This window comes from Lasioglossum baleicum, chromosome 4, assembly GCF_051020765.1.
Source record: "Lasioglossum baleicum chromosome 4, iyLasBale1, whole genome shotgun sequence".
NCBI lineage: Eukaryota > Metazoa > Arthropoda > Insecta > Hymenoptera > Halictidae > Lasioglossum > Lasioglossum baleicum.
In genome coordinates this window covers 11012689-11029544 of record NC_134932.1, presented here as the reverse complement: position 1 = coordinate 11029544, position 16856 = coordinate 11012689, and the positions used below count along the sequence as shown (strand labels likewise).

Here is a 16856-nt window from a genome sequence, read left to right as displayed (position 1 = left end):
TTCGCATAAATTCTCGGACAGTCGATAGGTACTATCAGCGAGCAGTTACCTTTTTGTTTCCCGGGTGGAAACTAAGGAGTGTTGCGGAGAGCTCGATCCCGAAAGGTTCGGGGAAAAATTACGACTCGTTAATTTTATACTTTCTCCGTTCTCTGGTCGTTCGCTAATTGCTCGAAACGCGTACCCGTAAACGATACACCCGGAAACACACGGCGATTTCCTCTTCGCTCTCGAACCGTACGAAAATTTCAGTTATCTTGTAACCGCGGCGAATAATAAAAATCATCGTATCCTTGAAATATTTTATTATCGGCTCCCAGGACCGTCGACTGTAAAAAACACCTCGACAAATGAACGGTACCATTACCGGACGGAATTTACACATCTCCGACAGGAGATCACGCAACCGTGTCTTCGTTTGCAACTGAACCGTGGAAGAATGAGAATCGAGGAGCTGCCTTGGACAGGACGTTGTTAGCAAAATTGAATGCTTATCAGTAATCACGGCCCCTGGCGACCACGAGCCGGAGATTGCTACGAAAAATTCAGCCCCGATTACGCTAAGCCGCGTTCCCACGTGTGCATACCGCGAGAGGAAAACGTACGAAGCTACTCGATGCAGAAGAGCTCTGTCATGCTCTTCGTCTAGATCTTCGCCCCTTAAATTAATCCTCGTTGCAGCGTCACAAGGACAGAATAAAATCGAAAAAGTTCTACATAATATTCAGTTCAATAATGATCACTTATTTCCGCACTATGTTGTAAAAGTTATAAAAGACTGCATTTTTCCAACAAGATTCTCGACAAGTTCGATGCGATCAAATTAAACCTCGATTCTTTGCCCTAATTTATTCGCGACCAGCAAAAACAAGAGTATCCTCCTCAGCCCAATACAGTAAACTACAAATCTCCCTTTAAACCCCGATAAAATCGTCAGCGTTCCGTGACCAAGCACAATCCAATATAAAATGTATACGTCACCAATTAATTTGATTCGGCAAAAGAGAGACTCGGTGCAGTTTAATTTGCATAAAGACCCGGGGCCCCAGTGATCGGTGACCGTTTGATCGTCATGATTCGATCGTTCGGATTCGGATGGTCGTTCGATCGCAATACTCCGTTTAATTATTGCACGCGTGCGAACGCAAGTTTATGCGGTGCAACTTTGCAATATCGACCTACGCGATGCCAGAGAAAAGTAAGTTCTTCGAACGGAGGATCGTGCTCGGATAAACGTGTCGCCGCGAAAGACGCTCGCGAAAACGAAAACGAAAATCGACCGGTCGACATTCGAATGATAATCGCGGCCGGATTCCTTATCTCACACACCCCGACGCTTTCCAATTACCGATTCCGCGGGTGGGAACCAGGCGAAATAAAAACGTGAACTGTAAATGAAAAATGGAAGCGTTGCAACCCCGTCTCCAGCCCCGGGACAAAATTAGGCCGCTGCGAGAGCGATTCAATTTTCTCCGCCATTGCTCCGCCACCCCTTCGATGCGCTATCCTGTTATTAAAAATTTTGACACGCGATCCTCGCGCGTTCCAACGTCTTTCGTAATCCCCGTTCGCGCGTGGAAGCATTCAGGACAGTCTCGGGAAGAAGGAAATATTTTTTAAAGTCGATGCACTTTATTACACTGCGAATATATTTAGATCGTTCAGTATTCTACGAAGAAAGAATAGCAAAAAACTCGTTTGTTCATGAGTTAAAAATTTTGATTCTTGAATATTTATCGTCGACATCGAATTTAGCAAATAATTTGGCACAGTTTCCATTTACAAAGACACTTTTCGAACACCTTGGAGCGAGGGGTGCGCAGCGTTTGCGCGGGAAATACGAATCGTCACCGTCGTCGGACGTATTTACGTCGCGGTGACGTTGCGTCATTTACGGCGAGATCCCGGTTCGTCAGGGAATAATAACGCGTAAGCATGACGTAATTCAGCTTTATGCGAACGGTGTGGCGTTACTTTATGATCTCCGCAACATTCGTCGCCGAAGAATGCGAGTTTCCAGGCAGGGAACACCGCGTTCGTTGACCACGACATCGTGTCTTTAGTCCTCGAATCGCGTCTCAATAAACCGGGGATAAAAATATCCAACTGTGTCTTCGTACCGCCTCGCGACGCACTATGAGACGCTCTCCGAGCTCATGCGCCGTCGCATGACGTGTCCAACTGAAATTCTACCGTTCGGTGCAGTCGGTGGCCCTTAGAGTACTCCACGATGGATTTCGCATGGTAAAATTTAGTCTACTCGCTGATAAAATTGGGTCAAATGCAAACCTGCTTTGAAATCTTAGCTGGTTGTGTTCGAGAATTTTTGCAAATCACATAGAACACAAATCAGTTGACATTAATTCGATCGACACTGTTTACGACGACGCGAATGATTAGCATGAATGATTAAAACGTTAAATGTAGTCGGAAGAGATAATTCATGGTACATCGAACAAGGAAGGATTACACGCGTGATTACCAACGAGTCAACAAATCACCGGTAATGTCTCTGCAATGACGTTCACATGAATATTTTTTGCACCGCTGATACTACAAACAGTGATTTACAGGACTGAGAATATTAAACGTCACGCTTATGAATCCACGCGTTTGAAAAATCCTCCGCATTCTACTTTTCAAAAAGCATCCCTTGACTCGATTCCAAAAATTCGCTAACCTAGATAGCTGACCGGAAGAATGGCCATCGGAATTTTTGGACCTTCAAATCCACTGCTGATTACATTCGCTCGAAATGATTCGGTGAATAAATTCAACCTTCGTAACCGGAACGTCGTAATTTAGACTATTCAGAAATATTACGAACAAAAAAGGTCGCAGCGTTTGAACTCATCAACGGCCACCTCGCATTTACAACCCGTAACAAACAGCCGCAGAACCGATCAGAACGCAGTACAGACATCCAAACCTCGCGAGGGTCTTCGAAAAATTCGCCGAGTCCACGACCAGCATTCCCGGAATCCTCCTTACAGCTCCATCAAGAATCATCCCCAATTCCTGGAGCTCTCCGGCCGCGTCGGGATCGGAAACGAAGGAGGATCGCGCGCGAACTCGAGGAGGAACCGATCGGCCTAATCTCCGGCAGCCGATAAAAGCGAAAGCTTGGTGGAATGTTTCGAGGAGGAGGAGGAGGAGGGGTGAAATTCCTCTAGTGAACCGGAGCATCCTGACAGAGGGACAGCGTGGAAAAGAATCGCGCGGGGGTGACGAAAAAACTGAAAAAAGCGAGAGAACGAGCGAGTTGAAACGAAAGAGAGAAGGGCGCTCGGAAAGGGGCTGCGAAGGGACGAAGGGCGAGAGCCAACGGGCAAACCAAGGGGTGAATCAAGCGGGGTGAACAAACGGGTGGTCAGAGGGTGAAGCGAGGGGTGAGGCTGGGAGGAGGCTGTGGGACGAGGGGTAGAACAGTTCGGAAAAGGATATAAAAGGAAATATATGGTAATGTGGCAGGGGTGGCTCTCCGGCCGGGGGAGATAGGGGTTGGGATCGCTCGCTGGGGGTTGGGCGTGGTGGCTAGCGCACCCTCCGCCCTGGCACCCTTCCTCTTCAGGTTTCTGCTGCTCTCCTCGTCCCCTCCTCCTCCCCACCGCTGCTCGACGATCACGAGAGGACATCTCGCTCCCTCTTTCGTCTCTTTCTCGGCCGAGTCGCTTATACTCGGCTCCGGCGAGTGCGGAGCTGTGCCAGCACGCCGGTCGATACTTTGGGGCCGCGTGGCCGACCGGCGTCGCGACGCTGGAATCCCGCGCGCGCTCTCTCTCGTCATGGCCGTCCTTAGTACCCACGCACCCGCGTCTCGCTGCCCGCAACTCGCTAAGCCCTTCGAACAGACCAAACACCAACCACGGATCCGCCAGATCACCTGTAGGTGAGTCACACTATCTTTAAAAGTACAGATCGCATTTGTCGCGTTTTTCGTTGGCCGAGATTTGTGCATCGCCGTTCACCTGACAGCTTTTGGCAGCGTCGCGTGCCACCGATCCGATCGCTCGAACACTATGACACCTTTTTTCTGATCCGCGAGACCGACCACCTTGGCGCCAGCGTCGCCAAATAGTCTTTCGGTTTTGGGACGCGTTGGTCATCGGGTCGCGAGGCTTGGCTAGTGGCTTTTTTTGGGAATGTTCAGGGTAATTTTTTCCGTCGGTTTTTTGAGTTTTCAGAGCAGTTGGCTTTAACGTGTTTGGTGATGGTACTAATTGCCCATTAACGAATTTCGCAATAGCTTTTATCACACTGCTTCACTTCCCGAGGTCACCGCAGAACAATTTTCACGTGCAAGGTAGCATAAATAAATTCATACGCGGTTCCCGCGAACAATTAGCACTAAACGTGCCTGAAACAAACACAATTACCGGTAATTAAAATCCGTCCGATTAACAAACTCCACTTGCCAGCTGCACCCTTCGTTCACTGCTCGTTGCGTTCAATTTTACATTTTCGTCGGTGGGCGTGTAAAACACGCCGCCAACAACCGCGTATGTTTCAGAATCACAGTCCGTGCCGGAGCGATTTGTCTCGTACGAAGCGATAAATATTAATGCAAACAGTCCCGTGTTTAAACAGCGAGATGGGGCGATCATGTTTCTCGGATGGCAAATAGGAGATAATGGGACTGTATTCTTGCGCTCCCTTAATTATCTCGTTAACTGACTGTAGCTAATATGTATTGTGCAGTGTTCGCACACAGGAGGCTACGACACGACGATACCCGGTGTAGTTTTAGGTAATTGGTTAATCGGCGAATGGTCGAATAGTCGTGGCCTTCAGGTGCTACACGATTCAAACATGGCGGCTTGAACTCGCTCGTGTCTTTAAAGGGGGACGAATTATTGATAGGAGTGTAGTTGAGGGATGGGAAATCTCGGATCAATTAACAGAGACATCCTACCATCATTTTAAAGCACTGGCTTCTAAAACAACTGTCTGAACAGATAATTTGACTCTTTGGGAACGCTAGAAAATATTTATTCGATTCGAAACAGTAACTTTTACACTATCGATTGAAAATAATAATTTAACCCTTTGGGAAAAATATAATTAAGTAATACAGCGAATTGTGCAGCAAATTGTTTCGCCGTAATCAAGATCTGAAAGTTCCGCGATAGAGGGTCGAATTATTCATTGTTTCATAAGCAACAGAAGTTTCATTGTCTTCATCTACCTGGGGATGTTTCCAGAGGGCAGCAAATTAACATGGTTTTTAATCTGCCCGACCTTATTCAAAACACCGAAAGAGATACGAAAGTTCCAAGCAGAAGGGGAAGAAAATGATGTTATGAATATGAATGAGAGTGCTCGCGTTCGCTTCGGAGCTAGTTTTAATACCGCGTCTGATATCAAGCCCTTCGATCGACCTCGTTCCTTTAAGCACCCTCCCACGTCGGAAATCTTTATCAAAATATTCTGAACAGTGTACCGGACGAATAACATCCCAGGGAACGTTTCCCGAGAATCCTCCGGAATCGTCCGACCGAACTTCTGCCGCGCAGTAAATTAACTCTCGAAAATAATTAAACGCCCTTGCAGCCAACAGCTCGGTCGAGAAAATATTCCTGCGGGAAACAATCGCTGTAAACGTTTAATATTATCTACCGGCTTTTCTGCAACTGTTACGCCAAGAAATTGTTTACTTGATAACGCGGTAGTTTAAAAAAGGAAATTAAAACATGCACGTTTCGCAAGGTGGAGATCGTTTTGAAGATATTTTGCACTTTCGCGGCGAGTTCTTCCGCAATGACTCCCCGACTTTTCGTTATCGTCTTCAATTCATTTTCCGGGGGGAACACGTTTCTGAAATCCGTTCGGACAACATGAATATCTTCTCCGTGACCGAACATGGAGTCCGAGGCTGGCATTTGGTTCCAGTCAATATCGCTATCTTCAATTTATCGATCTTGCTAGCAAGCTTAATAAGAAGATGTCTTTCCAATAAGACCGAAGTCTGCAGGTCTCTCTCTTCGTCTTTGAAGTGAAGCGGCAATCTCGAGTATCTTACAGAACGGGAAGGCTTCTCCGATGAAATCAGACGGATTCTCGAAGTGTGTCTCGGGTCTGGACCGTGTCCGAAAAATCGGTGAAGAAGTGAAAGATCGTGGACCGGAGGCAACGGATGAGAAGCACCAGAAGGAGGAGTCAAGTTGTTTATTTGATGGTGCCGTAAAAGGCCTCTTTATGTTTATCTGCCATTTAAAACGGTCGCGTAAAACCCCGGCGACTGCACACACAAACTATCAACCGGCTGTAAATCATGCCGCGTTCGGGAGTCGCCTCGATTCGCGTTCCAGAACATCGTTTCCCGGGTTTTCTGCTCGCCGACGGCCCTGAACTTCCTCTCGCGAGCATTTCTGTCCGCCTTCTTGGGAACCCTAACTTCGTCTTCGCCGAGCTATCGAGCGACGGAACTCTTGCACGTGGAATTCGGAACGTGCAGAACTCTCTTCTCGCGCAGAAAAATCTTTCCGAGGCAGTTCGATCCACGGAGAATCCGAGAAAATAATTTTATGGTTGTTGGAAATTGCGAAATTCAGGTAGAGAAAATTTATTTCCAGCCGCAGTCTGATGAGAAAATTGATTTTCTATTTTTAGAAGAGGGGAAACACGTGCTAATGAAAATTGACTTTAAACCTTGACTGTAGATTACAAAATTGCTTTCGTGCTTTTAAAACAGGGAGGATGTATAAAAGAAATTTCTTCGACCGCTGTTAAAAACTTTAAATCTGTAGGGACTTAATGTATGTAAAAGTTGAGAGAATAATTTTGTAGTTGTTGGAAATTGCGAAATGGAGTTTAAAAATTGACATTCAACTTTCTTGCTTTAAAAAGAGTAAAAACCAGTGCCGAACTGAAACTCTGAAGGTTTAAACTTCTATGTTTAAAAATTCATGAAACGCTTGTTACAAAATGCGGAAGCGAGTCCCGGAAAATTGATTTCGAATTGCAATTGAGGTCTATACAATTCTTTGGTGTTCTTGGAACAGTAAAAAACAAAGAAATATTTTATCTCTGAGCTGAAACGATGTGAAACTGTAAACGTCAGTGTTTGAAAACAGGAAATATTGTCCGAGCATTTGTGAAGAATTTTTGGAACGATGATTTTTAGTGAATTTAATCAGATAATTCTACGCGCGCGTAGTAAACCGAGAAGGCAGGTTTTAATAAACGAGGGCTCGAAAGTCGTTTGTTTCTGGAGCCCGGCGACTTTTACAGCAAGTGTCCAATATGGCAGCCATTAGTGACTTTACGTGCCCCGATGTAATTGCATCATTTCGAGCCACCAAAGTAAATTTCATTTCTACTGTAAGTGCACTCCTGCACAGTTATTCTGAGTCATCGGCTAAACGGCACAGCTTTTTTAGAGAATCTCTTTTTCCCCCCCATACATTGTAGAACGCGTATATTTAAAGTGCGAGATTAAGATGCAAGAGTGTAGAAATTGAAAGATAATATTGAATTTATTCAGGCTCAAGAGAATATTTCTGTCTCTCTCCGAATATATTTGCATAAGAGCAGTCGGGGTTACTTTATCGAATAACATAATGATTCCTATATCAGCATCAGTGTATCGAGCACAACGTAGCACACAAAGTTACAGTAATTTCTGCGGCGATTTGCAAGGTTTTTTCTCGGTTAATGAGCAACGTAAGTATGTATCCGTGTTATTGGAAAATTTGGAAAAGAGAATACACACAGTATCGTTTGATCTCTTCTTGTAGAAATTACGTTGATCTTTATACATTTAGAGCTTCTTTTTCGAACATCATTGAAACGGGATAAAATACAAAATTGATACTGCTATCGTGGAGAATAAAATTCTACATCCAGCACGAGAATGTTCCACTGCAGAAATCTAAATTGCATTGCAATCTCCGTTTCACTGTTTCGTATGCTCATATACAGGTTAATGTTCTCCTCGTGTAACAGTACGCGAGAAACTGGGTGAATTTTTAACTGGATTAAAATTTTAATCAAGATTGATTGATTAATTCGTACGATTAAAAAAGGTAATCATTGAAAAATCGACGATTGATTCAATCGGTTGATGAAGTTAATCGTTGATTAAAAAATAAAATCATCGAAAAATCGGAAACAGATTCAATCGATTGATGAAGTTATTCATTGATTAAAAAAATAAATCATCGAAAAAAACATAAAAGCACATAAACAGAGTTTGTATTATAGATCAAATGACAATACACCTAAACTAGAGTTGGGCAAAAATTTAATCAACGATTGACGAATAAATTTCTACTTCAATCGTTAATCGCAATTAACGACTAAAGTATTTTAACCGTAATTCCCAATTAACGATTAATAAGTATTTAATCTTTAACCGCAATCTCTCTCTCTCTCTCTCAACCACTAAACTAGGAAATTAATTGTTAATTGCGATTACCGATTGAAGTAGAAATTTATTCGTCAATCGTCGATTAAATGTTTGCCCAGCTCTGCCTTATTCCATCTTTAGCTGCGTCAGTACTGTGCAACTATTATTTGAAACATTTCAGTAATTTGTTTAAGACGCATAATTTTATGTCGTGGAAGACTCGCCCTACAGACAAGCAGGAGCCATAAACGTATAATCGGCCACTAATGCCGCCCTTCGTGGAAGAAAAAGTATCAAAGCGTGCCCGAAACATTTATTCGGCTCGTAAACCCGAGCCGGCGATTAGCACTGTAGACAATGCAGCGAACGGTGTTAGTATCGTGCAAATAGTCATGGCAACCGTCGAGTTCCACCGGAAGTTTGCCTATCAGCCGCAGAAGTCCCCCGTAGTCTCGGCCTGTTTATCTTGCTAACAAGTAGATAGCCAGTTGGCCGGTCGCGCGGCAACTCATCGGGGCGTATAGTTCGAGCGATGATTTACTATAAAACCGCCGGTGATGCCAGTTAGGCCACTCGCGTAAGAGACTAGCAGACTCGTCGATTACCGGTTAACAAAGTCGTTAAAGTCCCTACAAAGGCCTAGGAGCCGGCTAAACCGAAGCAACGCGAATAAGTTGCAAGCGAAACGACTCGAAGTGCGAATAAACATCGGATACTGTGCGGCTAAGAGAGATGATTCTTTCACTAAGCTTTTACGGTCCGGCATGTGTTCCAAAAATCCGTCCTTGCCCGTTTTTACCCCGGTTCGCGAGCCGTACGCGAACTAATTACTCCCGTTGTTATGCAGATGAAGCTGCGAGCCGAGTGTCGCGTATCGGCCCATCGACGCGTCACGCATGCCAAGGAAACGCGCATGATCGCGGCCATGACGTCGACGAGCATTTTCATCTTGGAGGGTGACTCTAAGTGGTTCAAACGCTACGACGGCGCGCGTCCATTCGCATTTATCCATTTTTGTAGGTAAATTTCACGATTTCTACTGCACACTTTTCAACTTGTTCACTGAGAAGGTAAACCGTTCGCCGAGGATCGCCTCTTTCGACTGACGAATTTTTCTCGCCTCTCCCATCCCCTAACTCGTTCCCTGTGTACATCAGGTAAAAAAGGCACTTCCCGGGAAACGCAATGGATTCAAAGAACATCCGTGACCTTGGTGGCATCGCTACCTCTTCTGCGCGATCCAGCGGAGGTAGGATGCTCGCTAACAAGGCTAAATTACGATCGTCCTCCGTGCTCATGCAAATTGGAACGAATAACTTTTGAGTAGGATCTCGAAGACAAGAAAAGAAGCGACAGAGGAAGCGAGCACAGCGGGGATTTTGCCAGAGAGGAACAAATGAAGTTATTTTTCAGTCTCGCCGATGTCTTCAGTTGATACTTTTTCCTCGGGGAGATCGAAAAATTGATTCTTCTTCTTCTTTGCCTTGGACAATGTGTGCTTTACGTGTCGCGCCGGGAGCGTCTTAAGCTCGCGAGCGAAGTATAATAATAATAAAGTAATTATAATACGCAAGAGCGCAGTAGTGGCAGTACTAATAACCAGGGTTTATTATACCGGCGCATGAACAGGGTAAAATAAAGTTGAACGAGGGAAGGGGATTACCAGAAATAAAATAATCGATATACCGGCTCATTTCTTACCGGGAATTGTGTAAACACAGCATTTTATAGGACTCGATTACGGCTGATTATTTTCTGCAAAAAGATGAGTCCGTTAGAAACGACTGTTCGCCGCTACGGAAATAAAAAATGCTGCACCGCAAGGGTGACACTGTGCCACTTTGTCAGCTGTTACTTCTTACGGGGCCACCTTGTTAAAATTTATTTCGGAGACCTCGAGCGCGTCTTCAAAAAAGGCTCGCCCGTCTCGCGTACTTCGACGAAGTTCTAAGCTCCGGCCGAAAGGCCGCGCGTTTATTTTGGCTGGTCGGTAACACTCCGAGCGTTTATGTTTTCCGGGAAACGCGTATTGTGCCCGCCGGACTTCAAGGTTCGCACCAGAATTAGTCCGAACGGATTCGACGTTTCCTAAGATTGTTTCAGCGGTAAATCAGCCCGCTCTTGGCAACAGTTGCATCAATTAACAGGCTTTCAGCGCGCTTCTACAACGGACCCTCCGCCCATTAACTATAATCCATAATATACTATACGTGATTTAAGTATCGCCCAGCGGATTACATTTCGCTCGCCTAAGTGCCGGCGACGGGAACGCAAAATGGCGCTCGCGTAAATCCCGGGCTAAACGCTGCAGCTCGTTCCCCGCGATCTCAAGAGCCATTTTATAAATTATTCTCGCAGACAGCAGATCTTCAACACATCATTCTTCCGACTTCTTCGCTGTTTGTATATTTCACTTATCCATTTTTACTATGAATGCATAAAAAACATTGCTGACTATTTCCTGCAAGAATTTAACACAACTTTGGTTACAGTATAAGTGCACGAATATCAGATGCGACCGCCAGCTGTTCTTTTTAGACCCAGATAAAATTTCGGACGAAGCTCCGATCGCCGTTCCAGAAGATTAGGATCGAACACGACTCGCGCAAGCGTTTTCAGAAGGTCACGCAGCCGGTATCCTCAATCCTCCCCGGATCGTCTAAATTTTTTAACAACCCTGCCGCGGCCTCGAACGGGGTGCGCCGACAAAAAAGCCAGAAATAAAGGGAAGAAAAGGCGGAACTCACAGCAGGCAAGATTCGTCGGACAAGGTCGCGGTCCGTGAGCGTCCGCCGGGTTAAAAAGGGTTGTTTTGTGCATTTTACGAGTTCGGAGCGGCGTCAAGGTCGCTCGAGTAACCACCGTAGCGAACGGCAACCCTTGCTTCCGCAAACGAATCGCCGAGGAGGCCAGCATGCTGACCTTCGGTGCCGAAGGGTTAACAGCCCGGGCATTCAGGAATATCCTTCGCTTTTTTCCCGGGTGCAGGTAGACGATCGCGGGGACGAAGCGAAAAAAAGGCTTCTTATTAGGCGTTTTAGAGGCGAGGGTGCAAGGCGACGTGGCCCTGAGTAACTAGCCGGCTGTTGGGCGAGACCTTGGGTCCTCGTAAAGGGGTAATCAGCCCTCCTCGGGCCGGACATAGGCTGGCACACAAGTCTCTTTCCAGCTTGATTCGTCCTCTCGTCCTCGTCCGCGCGCGTTCGTCTGTCGGCGTCCCTATCACAAGGTTTAGGCCGCTATGCGAGCCGTCACACCGCGCTTCTGTCACTCTGTCGTCGAGGTTTGTCTACGAAACACGCAACGTCATCGGCCGCAAGCGAATTCGCCGGCCGACGGATCTGTCTCGAACGCCGCGCTTCGCATTTTTCGATTTCGCCACGTGGATCGTTGATCGTGTCCAGGTACCATATCGTTTGTTGTTAATTATGTGGAAACTGTCTGACCTAACACTCGGCGTTACGTTTGCATCCTGTCATCGATACTTTCGTGATATTGCCTGTGAAAGTGCTGTGAAGGCTCGAGGCCACGTGACTTGTGAGTGACGGTGCCACGTGTTTGTGCAACCTGTGCTGTCGCACAACATTCCGGAGCAGAAAAATTGAAAGGACGTCGATTAGGGGAGGTTTCCTGGTGGACCGATAAGGTAGAGCGAGCAATTTATTTACTAAAAAAAAACGTTGAAGTGATACTTTGTCTTTTATATTCTCTGGCTCTGGTTCCCAAAATGTCACATGCTTTTCAACGAGGAATATAAATTCATACCCAACTCTTTCCGAGGCTAGAACGTGTCTTTCAAAGATGGCCGCCGCCTCGCCACCATGTGAACAACAGTTGCGCACTATGCCAATGTCTTGCACCTGGTACAATCAGGATATCCTGATTACGTGAACACTATAGCGACGTTCCAATTGGTGGAAATGTCCTGTTGATTTTCGTACGTTCTTCGAGGTGAAAATTCGACCTTTGTTCAAATTTACAATATATGTATAATACTTAATAAGAAATTACGTAGCTTAATCCACCAAAGCATTGTTTCAACGCGTTCGCGTCGTCCGACTTTGCGAATTTCTGAAATTTCTCGCGGGACAAAGCACTGGTCCTCCCCCCCGGTCGGAACAGAGAACAAAATACAATGGAGAAGGACGGGGAAATTAAAGCAGCCGGGGCATGAAGAAGCCGCGGGAGCCAGCTGTGGGTCGCAATTATTTCTAGTCCCACGTCCGACACACGCGTGACACCGTTGCCTTTCGGAGCATCCAGAGACTGAGGGGTCACGCTACACGAGGTCGCAGCTCTCCTCTCTCGCTGCTATCTAGTTTATTCGTTCTTCGGCTTGGCTGTGTCTGTGCGAACAGACTTCTCCGCCGTTGCTTGTGCAACGCGCTAGCCGCCTGTCTCTCGTCCCTGCTCTTCAGTCATTCCGCTACTGAAGTTTGTCTTCAGAACATGGCCGCTACCGCTCTTGTCTTCGGGCCTCTCGATCATCCCGCGAGGATTCGAGTGTTGTGACCTGTTCTGTATCTTCTCTGACACCACCATCGTCGTCGTCGTCTTCGTGGAACTGCTGTGCTTGGTTCTGGTAAGTGGTTTTTACCCTTCCAGTTCGATCACGGTGTTGGGAAGTTGTAGATTTTCAAACTGTTTCGAAAGCAGGTTTTCAAAATAATAGATAGCGAATCCACGTATGTATTACGCGACTACATTTGCTTCGAATGTTACAGTAATTTCCGAATCATTTATGAAATAGATTAGATTTGAAAATAATTGTAACAATTCCGGCCAGTTGATTTGATTTTAAGTCTCTGATTTAATTTTGAGGTTTCTGTTCGCATCAATGGCAGCAGCCATCTTATTTCCCCAGGAAATTATCCTTTCTCAGCAAACAGTTTGCACTTTGTATTCGCTGTTTATCTTGAAGTCTCGCTAAATGATCATCAATTTGCTCTCTAATTGACCAATTATTCGCACAGCTATCGGCTATACAGTCTGATAAATATTAATTTTCCTAAGGTCTCTAACACCGAGACTGGTCGCCGACGGATAGTTGCTTCCTCTCGGGAAACAGAGAGCCGTTCGGAAACGATAATTTTATGGAGACTTTATCTGAAAGTGCGTCATTCTGTAACGAAATGCTCTATTAAAAGTCTCTAATGTCTCCACCGGTCGAATAGAAAAAGGGAGTTCGAGTATTTCAACGATCGTACCTGTTTATCGTAATTATAGATACGGAAAATCTCAATTACTATTCATAAATACCACTTAGCTAATTCTGAGCTAATCGCCGAATTCATTTGCAATTTGTATCTCTCGCTATACGCGGTATCGATATTCCACACACCCATACAGTTCAGAAGCCTATCTGAAACCGATCATTCTTCGAAGTTGTTTCAATTATCTCAAAGACTGCGTTTCATACAAGTACGTGTGGATTTGCATATCAGATAGTGTATCGGAAAGCATTGCAGAATCGATGGCAATTGGCGAACCTGTAACGAAAATAATAGATCAACAAGTTGCTCGAGGGTTTTGAGATCGACACAGTGGACACATAGTGGAGCTAAAGGAGGCGGCCCAGCGCAGCGCAGCGTCAATTAAAAATTAAGAAATCCTGCGGGCAACGTCGCCGTCCGTGGGATTTGCACGAGAATCCGTCGACTTTCGGTTCAACTCTAAAATCCAGTTTTTACAGTGTTGCATTCCGTCGGGGGCCGGCGAGTCTTTTTGCGTCACCGATCGCCGTGCGCCGCGCCGGCCGATACATGTTCTGGCCGCGAGAGAAATGGGCATTGCCCTTTTCTGGACGAGCCGCTATTATTCGACGATCCGGAGGGACCGAGAAATCACCGTCGAGTACATATTTTACGGTTTAATACAATGTACGCGCGGCAGTTAAGTTAACGTTAATTTATAGTCGGACGGCCGACGGGAAACGAAGAGGGCTACGAGGAAAAAAGAAAGAGAACCCTTGAAGCAAAAGAGAGAGAGAAGGAGAGAGAAAAAACCGCGAAGAACGCGAAAGAAAGAGGAAAACAAACCCGACGATATTAAACGAAAGTGATGGACCGATGCCGCGCGGCGTATTACCGATAACCATTACACCGGCTAATTACCCGGCGAATCGTTATTTTCCAAAGGGAAAGTTTGATGGCCGCCGGAGGGGGGACGCTCGTAAAATCAGCTCCGACGGTTCAGCGGCGGCCTGAGCTATTGCAAAATTAATTAAGAGCGTCGCGATGCTCAAGAGCTCGATGGGAATCGGCCAGATAATGGCGATAACGGGCAATAAGGTGACGCAAGCTTTATCGTTCGCTTTCGTAACGCCGAACGATGAACGGGATGAGCATAGAATGAGAGAGAGAGAGAGAACCGAGAGGAACGTGTGTCTCTTCCGATACCTACTCGGCGTCAACACGTAGTCGATAAAACGTACCGGGAAGTTTCACGTCCCCGACTGCCAGGATAGCCGGCTCTAGACGTGGATTTTTACTGCTAGAAACGTCGAGGATGTCGCGCTCGATGGAAACAGGAATTCGGCGAGATCGACGGACTGACGTCGACGGGAAAACGAACCGTCGAAACTAACCACCGGAAAACCGATCCCTCTGTTTCTTTCCCACTTTCGAACTCTGGCAGTGAAGCGAGCTGTTTTATGCAAAATAAAAATTGTCTGCGTGGATTGTAGGGAACACAAATGACAATGCACTTCTTCTTAATTAATACTTTTCTCAATCGTTTTTTCGTGGAAAGATCTTTATAACGTCTTTAGAAGATTCTGTGAAAAATTCTCTTAACCCTTATTTATATGTATATTATTACTAACACTTTACCTACCAGAAGCCTATTAATAGGTTTTTCAATAATTGTGCTGTACCAGAAGGAAACATAGAAATTTTCTTTTACATTGCAATCTTAAATGAAACTATTAGATGACGTTATTGAGGGTGACTTGTCAGTTCACAATGAAAATTGCTGTTGCTATTGAAGGTTCCATTAAAAAGTAGCCTTGTACCATACATTTTTCAAAATTGTGCAATAATCACCGGTCGGTAATGTGTTAATATGAGTATAAATTAGTAAATTGATTATAAAATTTAAAATTGAGAGGGAATTCTAAATTATAATGTAATTTAGTAAATTTATTATTAAATGTATGAGAAAGATTTAATATTAGAAGGTAAATTATTAAATTTATTATAGAATTTATAGGGAGGGGTTCAAATTATATAGAATAAATTAGTAAATTTATTGTGAAATTTAAGGAAAAGATTTAATACGAGTATAAATTAGTAAAATTATAAAATTTAAAATTGAGAGGGAATTTTAAATTATAATATGAATTAGTAAATTTATTATTAAAAAATTTACGAGAAAGATTTAATATTAGAATGTAAATTTAAAAATTTATTATAGAATTTAAAGGGAGAGGTTGAAACCATATTATAAATTGGTAAATATATAATAAAATTTAAAATGGAGGGTAAATTTTTAATTTAAATTTATTATAGAATTTAATGAGAGGGGTTAAAATTATATATATGATTAAATTAGTAAATTTATTGTGAAATTTGAGGAATTTTTTACAGAATTCTCTTTAACCCTCCATCTCCACCAAAAAGTGTTACGGCATTATTCAAAATATGTTTTGCGTTATTAAATTTGTATTTCATCAATTACTACGATGAAGTATTGGAAAATGGAAATATCTAAGGCAAAATTCGATAAAAGAAAGGAAGCGTGCGGTATCCCGGAGTCACTTGTTGGACGCCATAGTGGAGTCTGCGTGGCCCTAAGGCCTGGCTTCTGCGTTCATGGTCGCACACACGGTTAGGCGAGCAACATGCAGCCATTTTACCATGGCCTCGCACGCACAGCTCCGCTCCATCGGCCGCGCAATCTCCAGCCTCGTAGCTTTCCTGGGTAACGGTTAGCCCGAGAGAGGCGGCCATTCTACCATTCTACAGTCGAATCCAATTCGAGGGGAACGATCCGAACCAGTGGCGACCCAGTCCCACTGAAACCGATCTTCCCTGAACCCTCAGACTTACAGACTTTTATTTTTTCGGTTCGAGGGCGAGCAAACTGATTCCGAGCTGTCGCAAATCTGTCCGAGCTACGAGATTCCTTTGTTGCGTCTGCTCCTGACCCTCCTTTTCTATTTAAATGTTGGCTTCAGCCGACTGTAATTCTCGTTTTCGTTTCTCTGATATAACTGTCAACAGTATCTCGTGGAACTCGATAATGCGATGTAGTCAATATTCGATATCTTTTCGTGATTTCCATTGTACATAGAATAATTGTAATTCAATACATCAGTTTAAAGAAGTTGCAGCAGTTAATGAATTGTTGCCGCAATAATAATTTTTATCGGGGGCTCCGTGTGTAGCGGAATAGTGGAACAAATGTGGGAAAACAGTACGAGAAGACGCGCTCATAATGTGCCGAGTTTAATGGCTCCATTTGCAAGAAAAGTTAATGCGGCTTTTATGCACTCTAGGAGGAACGAACT

At 44.7% G+C, this 16856-nt stretch overlaps 2 protein-coding genes across 11 annotated transcripts in view; one reads left to right on the top strand and one right to left on the bottom strand.

The window, feature by feature from the left end:
• The window catches only part of LOC143208196 (uncharacterized), a 377481-nt gene that overhangs the window by 123840 nt on the left and 236785 nt on the right, over nt 1-16856 (bottom strand). The window lies entirely within an intron of this gene.
• The window catches only part of LOC143208195 (uncharacterized), a 58607-nt gene continuing 45419 nt past the window's right edge, over nt 3669-16856 (top strand). For 2 of the 6 annotated variants that reach the window (XR_013008865.1, XR_013008862.1), the window contains exon 1: nt 12024-12929. Coding sequence is in view for 2 of the 6 variants with exons in the window: in XM_076422365.1 (XP_076278480.1) it covers nt 3786-3889 (104 nt within the window). In the remaining 4 variants the exon portion in view is untranslated. Of the gene's footprint in view, nt 3890-8416; nt 11994-12023; nt 12930-16856 lie in introns of those variants that run through there. The other 4 variants (XM_076422365.1, XM_076422364.1, XR_013008864.1 and 1 more) reach the window with 4 other exon arrangements.